This window comes from Macadamia integrifolia, chromosome 8, assembly GCF_013358625.1.
Source record: "Macadamia integrifolia cultivar HAES 741 chromosome 8, SCU_Mint_v3, whole genome shotgun sequence".
Taxonomy (NCBI): Eukaryota; Viridiplantae; Streptophyta; class Magnoliopsida; order Proteales; family Proteaceae; genus Macadamia; species Macadamia integrifolia.
Genome location: NC_056564.1, coordinates 10,888,018 through 10,896,130, shown reverse-complemented (window position 1 = coordinate 10,896,130; position 8,113 = coordinate 10,888,018). Strand labels below are relative to the sequence as shown.

General features: G+C 38.5%; 2 protein-coding genes across 4 annotated transcripts; one reads left to right on the top strand and one right to left on the bottom strand.

Annotated features, from left to right (window-relative positions):
* Positions 1-240: 240 nt before the first annotated feature.
* Positions 241-1,056, bottom strand: LOC122086709 (probable mediator of RNA polymerase II transcription subunit 26b). Its single transcript, XM_042655696.1, has one exon. The coding sequence runs from the start codon at positions 1,054-1,056 to the stop codon at positions 241-243; it is 816 nt and encodes a 271-aa protein (XP_042511630.1).
* An 854-nt stretch (positions 1,057-1,910) lies between these two features.
* On the top strand, positions 1,911-8,113 carry LOC122086352 (protein YIPF1 homolog). 3 transcript variants are annotated; one of them, XR_006142386.1, is made up of 5 exons: positions 1,913-2,122; positions 5,050-5,323; positions 6,903-7,113; positions 7,220-7,411; positions 7,750-8,113. XR_006142386.1 is itself a non-coding variant. In XM_042655117.1 (4 exons), exons 1-4 carry the CDS (start codon positions 2,010-2,012, stop codon positions 6,946-6,948), a joined length of 441 nt encoding a protein of 146 aa, XP_042511051.1. In that variant the 5' UTR covers positions 1,911-2,009; the 3' UTR covers positions 6,949-7,076. The 3 variants fall into 3 exon arrangements, 2 of the variants coding, with proteins under 2 accessions (XP_042511051.1, XP_042511050.1); XM_042655117.1 differs by lacking the exons at positions 7,220-7,411; positions 7,750-8,113 and adding an exon at positions 6,811-6,850 and having other exon boundaries at positions 1,911-2,122; positions 6,935-7,076; XM_042655116.1 differs by lacking the exon at positions 7,750-8,113 and having other exon boundaries at positions 7,220-7,623.

Here is an 8,113-nt window from a genome sequence, read left to right as displayed (position 1 = left end):
TATTTTCAGGTAGATAAAAAGGATCCTCATTCATGCCAAGTTAGAACTACTTTCAGAAGATAAAAAGTGTTGCTGTAGATTAGTTCTATACAATTGTAGAAATCTTTACAGAAGTGCCTGCAAAATATAGCCTATAAAGGGCATACTAAAAGAAACTATTGAACTGGGCTAAAAGTTTCAACAGTCCAAAGTTTACAATTGCAATGAAACCTTCAAAACTGAAGAATGAAGTAAGAAAAACTAAACAGCAATGGGTCCTTTGGGAAGATCCTTCGACTTCATGACTTTTATGCGTCGCTGAGCAATGAGTCCTTTGGGAAGATCCTTCAACTCCAAGACTTTTGTGCAGCGTTGTTTCTTGGCATTCTCTGCTTTTTGATATCCTTCTTTTATCTTCCTCTTTAAAGCCTGAAGTCTTTCTTGTTCATCCTTCTTTGCTGCGGCTGCTTCATTGGATTCAATCAACCATTGATCCACCTTTTTTGTCCAATGAGTGATGAGATACTTTGCATGGTCACGGATTCTCTTCGAGTTGTGCTTCGTAAGATTTTTCACAGACACCCCAATCAGGGTTTTCTTCAAGGTATCAAAAGAAATAGATATCAATTGAAGCCTCCTTAGAGGTTCCAGTAACTTCCTTTCAGATTGATCAACTTTTGCTTCAATAATTCCTTTGATTCTCAGAACCTCCTCAACTATCTTAATTTCTCCTCCACGGTTGATCCTGTAAATCTCAGCAATAATATTGTTGATCTGATCTGCATTTTCCCCTGGGAATGAAGGCTCTATATCATCATCGTTATCACTCTCAATCCCAGAGTAGCCATGACTCTCCTTTCTCTTCATGGAAGCAGAACCATGAATCTCTTTTTTCTTCACTTCTTGCATTTCTTCATTGAAGATCATCTCTGCAATTTGATCCCTTCTACGCTTGAATTCCTTTGGACGATCAGAAGCAGCAACCATGATTGCATACTCAATGAGTTCAAAAATATCAGAACCTGCAGCTTTGAAGACTCCCCGCCAGTGACTTAGGGAATGGGTTTTGGAAGACATGATGAGTAACAATCGGAAGTGATCAGTTAAGGAAAAGATTCAAAGAGGAACACACTTGTAACAAGAAATGAATAAGATTCTAATGAAGCCGTCACATATAAATAGGAAGAAAACGGTAGTTTCTAATTCTAGTCCAACTATGATTACCTGAGAGTGTTTTTCCAACAAACTTGGTCAACAAGTCAAATTTTATTACCATCGGATTGGAATCAAGAGGTGATGATAGATTTGTATATCGACCGTAATTTATGGTGTATGGGAGGGGATTAGGGAGAGTTGTTTTATCCAAATGACAGATGTTGAGTAAAGATAAAAAGGCGGGATATGGAGAGAAGTCAGTTAGGAAGAATTGGTGAAAAAGGGACAAACATGAAAACTATATGTAGTCGATGATTCCGGATCGATCAGGGATCGAGGATTGGCTTCAGCCGATACCGATCCGATATGGATGATACGGCGACAGAGTTTCCTTCAACGAAGAGTGTGAGTAAAACGAATGTGGATCTTCTATTGAGGAGGTTCAATACAAGCTGATTAGGGAGGGTTGTTTTAGCCTAATGACAGATGTAAAGGGAAAAAGGCGGGAAAAGGAAAGAAGTCCGTTAGGAAGAATTCGAAAAAAGGAAAAAGTTAAAATATTTAAAAAATACTTGGTCAAATAAGTCAACTTGATTGCTGACGTGTCATTCTATTTGGGTTCTATTACTTTTGAATTAACACATGAGGTGTATAACTGTAACGGTCGGATCCTGTTTCCGGAGAGAGTATTGGATTTGGAGTTTGGGAGGGAGAGATTTTTGCAATGCCACGTCATCTGCCCAACGCGTCAAGTGTCAGGCAACGCGTCTCGGCAGTTTGTAATCAATCTGTCAAAAGGATTCTAATTCTTGCAGACGAAGGGAGATAGTGAAGTTAGCTTTAGGGGTTTAGGGCACATTCCAAGGTTAGGTTTTATGCCTTTTGTTCTGGTTGTTCCGGCATCTACTTCTCTCTCTGTCTTTGATCTTTCGACATGGACGAATCTTAGACCAGTCTTCCTACCAGCCATTTACTGGGTTCAGTTATTGTAAGTTTGTTTTCTCTTTCATTTTTTTTTTTTTTCTTTCACCTAATTCCCCAGGTGTTTTTATTTGTCTAATTTAATCGATCACCATGAAATTTCACTGCGTTTGAAGTTGGAAGGGTTCGCTTCATTTCACCTAACTAAGCTTTCTCGTTATTCTGTTTCTGTGACGTAATTGGGTTTCTAACTGTGGATTCTTTGCGTTCAAAACACCTAGGACTGTAATGCTAACTATTTGAGTTCTTAGTTTTAGGTTTTGTTATGGCCATCACGAATTGTATACATACTTAGTGAATTAGGTGGAAAATTGTTCTTTCCTTGTTTCTTTATTCGGTATGAATTATTGGGCTATAACGTATCAGATGGTCCGAAGTAGTTGCATTTATGACAATCGAATGTTCTATTATCTCAATAATGAAAATCTAAAAATGGGTTTTCGGAAGTTCTTCATGAGATGCAGTTCTGCAACATTCTGGAAAAGGTCTTAGTGAGTAAATACTGATTACTTTTACACCCCATGCCCTTTAATGCTATCTGAAATGTAGTTCGTATAAAGCAATCATTGTGTGCAATGAGTTGGAAATCTTGTTCTGATTGTGGAGGTTTTTTTTTTCGAAATTGAAGCTTATTCATTGAACTACATTTGATACTTGTGTGATGTTTTGTTACTGTCTTGTTTGTAAGTGTTACCTTCTTTCTGTTAATTTTCTTTGGAAGGCATGCTTTTATTTTGAATTTCAGTCATAATATCTATATAGAGTGTGTGTATGAAATACGTAACTCTGTAGTTACCCTGCCCATTTACAACTTATGTGCTCGATTTCCAAATTCTTCCATTTTAATTATGTAATCATAATAACATTCTCCCTGGAGACTAAGTAAGCCAATTGGAGCTTAAACCCTTTTCTTCCTGATCTCTAATAACCCTAAATGAAAACCTACGATTATCCCTAACATACTTGGTCACAATCGCAGTTTTGCAGGTGATGAAAGAACTTTGGGCATCAGCGTTGTTCTCTTTATCTCTCTCCTTGTCTCTCTTTATATCGGCAACCTATTCTTAGACTGTGCACCATTTGCCAACACCTTCATCACAAACAACACACCATGACCGAAATGAAGGAAAATAAAGGAAGAAAACCGAGAAGGAGAAGCCAAGGATATGAAAAGAATCCCCTTAGAGGGAAAATCAGACAACGGACCGTTCTTTCCCGGAGGTGTTTTATTTCTGGCTGAGCAATCCTTCTCTAGTCATCCTCCACCTCATTCTTCAACATTTCCAGCGTTTTCCTCTTTTGTACTCTCCTCTGTCACTTCCTTTCCAATTGTTTTCCCCATGCCCGACGTCGACGCACTTCTCAAGCTCAAGGAATCCTTCACCATTGCCGATGCCCACTCTTGGTCCCCTGGTTCTACCCACTGTTTGGATGAAATTCCCTGGACCGAAATCTTCTGCGTCAAGGGCATCATCATCAGCCTTTGCCTTGGCGATTGGGTCTCTCCGGCACGATTGACATTGACGCCCTCTGTCCTCTGCGTTCAGGTTATCATCATCGGCCTTTGTTTCCCGTCCCATTGAGATTCATCTTGAGGATAATGAATTCTCAAGCTTGATCCCACCCATCAAACAAACAAGTCTCAAATCCTTCAACGCCTCCAGCGACAAATTGGAAGGGGAAATCAGCCCCTTAAAAACAACCTAACTCCATGAATGAGAGGGGTTTGTGTCATTAGGGTTTTCTGATTGTTGGGATGGAAGAGATCATGTAGGAAATGAACATGGTTTTGCAAGGATGGAGTGCACGCCTGATCTTGCATACCAATTCAGCTCAATCAAAAGGTTGAAGGAGAGGTTAAAATGGTCATTTTACATTTTAAATTATTTTAAGTTAACACCATAACCCTAAAAAGAGAATGGATGTAATACTTTTCTAGCTTAGGGGTGCCAAGACATTGTCAGAATCTCCAGGGGAGGTCACTGTAATTACCTCTTAACTTTAATATGCTTAAATTTTTTTCTTGAAAATTTCCTCCTTATTTATAAGCTTAGGACATTTCTGCCATATTGAAATCATGACAAGGAAAGCTATTTATATTTGGGATCAGCTGATCCACTCACCATGTTGCAAAACCTTGATGAAGGGGAAGGAGGGACATTATTAGAGCTTAGAACTTGGAGGTTGCTGGTTAGAATAAGAAGGACATCTCTGTTATCTTGATCGATAAAGACTAGAAGTTTTTGCTTCTGGTTGTATAACCAGAAATTTCTCGTAAAAAAATGTTTAGCACATTTTACATTAATGTGAATGAAACTTAAGCGACAAAGATATGTTATTTTTTTCAAAATCTTCCATGTTGAACACCACAATCTATACATCTATTTTCTATTTTCAAAATTTTCCATGTTGAATAGTTGCATGCAGTTACTGCATCTATTCCATTCATGGAGTTTTTATCCAATCTACTGACAGGTATCTTAGACTACCTTTCATCGTGAGATAGTAACTGGGTTCATAATTACATGTTTGTGCATGGGAGACAACTTTTGCCGCACCTTGTTGGATATCCTTTTTGCTGTCCAAGTTCTGATTAGCTAAGTGAAGCCTTGACTCTAAAATCTCACAGAGACAATATTGAAATAAAATACATCCTCGAGAAGGAAGAATATTCTTTCGTTTGCTAGACTGTATTTTTGAGGCCAACTGATGTCTCCTTGGTGAGAAACTTGTTGACTAATAGGTTTCAAAAGATAGGGAAGTGTGCCATGTTCATGATCGAGGCTCTAAGTATAATATCTTCCCATCCCCATACTTCACTTGAGTGGACATGCTCTGTTTGTGTAGCCAGTTTTCAATCTGCCCAGTTTTCCTATTTCTTAATTTTAATAAACATTAATTGGATAACTGGTGCAAATTTTGGTGGCATTTTAGTTATGGGCTGGTTTGGATCTCCACCACGTTGGTCATTGTGCTTGCTCCGCTTGGGAACTGTGCCACCTACCTGATAGTCACACGAAATGATAGCAGCACATCCTGGAGCTTTGATGTCAACTTTCTGAACTTCGCTGCATGTGCAGTGTATGGTTATGCACTTCTGGTGCCTTTGGCATTTTACTTTTTGATTCAGTATTTTGGATCAAGTGCAAGTCTTGTTTGCTTCTGGTGTATGTGGGGATATTCTTTCTTCATCTTCATCCTCAGTTTTGTAAGTTTCCTGCTTTCTGGATGTGGCTTCACTTTTATTTGGATTACTGCATGATTTATAAACCATGACATGACGGATAAACGTTCCTCCACTCCTTGTCCTTTCTAATCCACATGGATGCAAGAGGTCCTTAGACTCCAGATCAATCAAAGCACATGCACTTCATAAGGAATTTTCCAACCTAAAATTGTGCTGATTGTGGATGATCAAAAAGGTTAGCTCAATTTATGCCTCATTGAAAATATGTACTGGATCACCTTTAACTACATTTGGATGGAGCGTAACCTTCGTAGATGGACTTCCAACTCTCGATTTTTTTATTCGTTTGGAAAGCCATCTTCTTTGATGTTAGCTCCATTGACCTTGTCCGCCTTTCGTCATCGCATAGCTCGTGATACCTTAAGGAATAGGCTTATTGTTATGTCCATGAGGCCTCCCTCCCTCCCTTTTTCCCCCTCCGGATTAGTGTTTTTTTGCTTTTGCTTCGTTGCACTTGTTTGCTCCCTCCTGGAGTTTGTATATCCCCCCCCTTTGGTAATGAATTTCTTATTCACCCAAAGTAAAAATATATGTACTGAACGAGTACCCTAAAGAAAGGGAGTGGGGGATGAATTAATGTTCTGGAACCCTGCATGGTTGCCACATGGATGGCATGTGGGTGAGCGATTTGAAAGTTTGAAAGCTTGGGAAATTCACAAAATGGAAAAGGAAAATCTTATTTTGACTGTCTGACAGTTCAAAGGGGATTGCTTGGTTTTTTTAAACTTATTTTCTGTTTCTTATTTCACCCTGCTGTCTGTGGGGCAATCCCATGTGGATTGTTGTGAGAGGTGAGTAAGCTCAATTTCCTGATTGTGACTGTTAGCCTAGAAAAAAGGTAATTGGACTGCCCATCATCCAAATTCTTTGTTTAATTTATCTGAATGTTGCTGTTTGGTCATCTGAAAATTGTTTGCGTGGATTGAAAATGAATAAATATTTATATATACTAGGGATTAGGGAAGTCTCATTAACCAACATGAGTGAAAAATTAATCAATTTACATGGCCATTTGCTAGCTGATGATTTTGAAAGAGATATATTAGCATACAGAATCGTGTCTCTGTAATGGACAACAGAGAGAAGCTAAGCTTCTTGTGCTTCTTTGTAATGTATATACTGTCTCACTGCTAACCATCTAATCCAGGCAAGATGTCCCTTCAAGTTCCAATTAACTCTTAGATTACATTAACCATCTCTGTTGTGTTGATTGTTACTTTTTCATTGGCCATCTAAAGAGCAATGATCCAATCTCCTGATTGATTGGCTTTTTATCTTCTGGGTGCTGACAATTTTGTTTCACATGGAAGTTCTCTTTCTAATTATTATTATTAGTCATTTATATTCCCACATGGTGAGATCTACCTATACTGTATTTCTTTACTTGTGAGTTTTACTGCCTCTACCTGAAAGATGCCTAATTCTGTAGTTCATTTGTTTGTCGCCAGGGGGAAACTTACACTTTCATTAGCTCTTCTGTGGTTAGTGGTAAGAGTTTTTTCTCACAACTTCTAATGCGTTTCTTCCTTGCAAGTTTCAGGTTCTGTTTCTAATCCCAGTTGAGATCCTTAGGTGGATCATCATAATCCCCATCGCTGTGGCTTCAACTTCCTTTGTTTCTCTGAACATAAAGTCCTTCATTGAGGCTGATCTCATGATAGTGGTGGTGGCAGCATTTGTTTTGCAAGTTACTCTGGCAGTTTTCATCAAGATCTGGTGCTTCCCATTAACCTCAGACGCATACTCAATGGGTGGGTATTAGGTGACCTTAAGTGTTTTTTTTTTCCTGTTTATTCCTCGCGGATAGCATTCTCATGGATGTGACCGTAAACCTTTGTTGCTTGTTCCAATTTGCAGTATCCTGAAAGAAAAAGAGATGTAAACAGATGGCATCCAATACAGGGATAATTGCTATGTTCATGTTCCACTTTGTATTTTATGTCCTGTGGTGGAATCAAGGAAGCCAAAAGAGACGAAACTGCACTATGACAAATACTGGGAGTTGACGAAATTGCAGTATGACAAATTCCAATCAGGGTTCTCTTCAAGGTATCAACAGAAAGAGATATCAATTGAAACCTCCTTAGAAGCTCCAGTAACTTCATTTCAGATTGATCAAGTTTTGCTTCAATAATTCTTTTGATTTTCAACGATCTTAATTTCTCCTCCTCGGTTGATCCTGCAAACATCCACCCACAATAATATTATTAATCCGTTATGCGTTATCCTCCTGGAATGTCTCTGTGTCATCATCGTTATCATTCTCATGCCCAGAGTAGCTATTATTCCCCTTTCTCTTCATGGAAGTAGAACCATCAATCTCCTCTCTCTCTCTCTCTTCTTTTTTTTTTTTTTTTTTAAATATATTTCTTCTTGCATTTTCCTAGTTGAAGATCATCTCTGCAATTCGATCCCTTCTAAGCTTGAAATCCTTTGGACGATCAGAAGCATCAACTATGATTGCATATTCAATGAGTTTAAAAAAATCAGAATCTGCTTTGAAGAATGGGGGCCAGTGACTTAGGGAATGGGTTTTGGAAGACATGATGAGAAACAATCGGAAGTGATCAGTTAAGGAAAGGATTGAAGAAGAACACACTTGTAAAAAGAAATGAATAGGACTGTAATGAAGCCGTCACATATAAATCGGAAGAAAAGCATAGTTTCTAGTTCTAACCCAGCTCTGATTACTTGATAGGAGTGTTTTTCTAACAAAGTTGGTCAACAAGTCAACTTTTGGTTGCTTTTTTT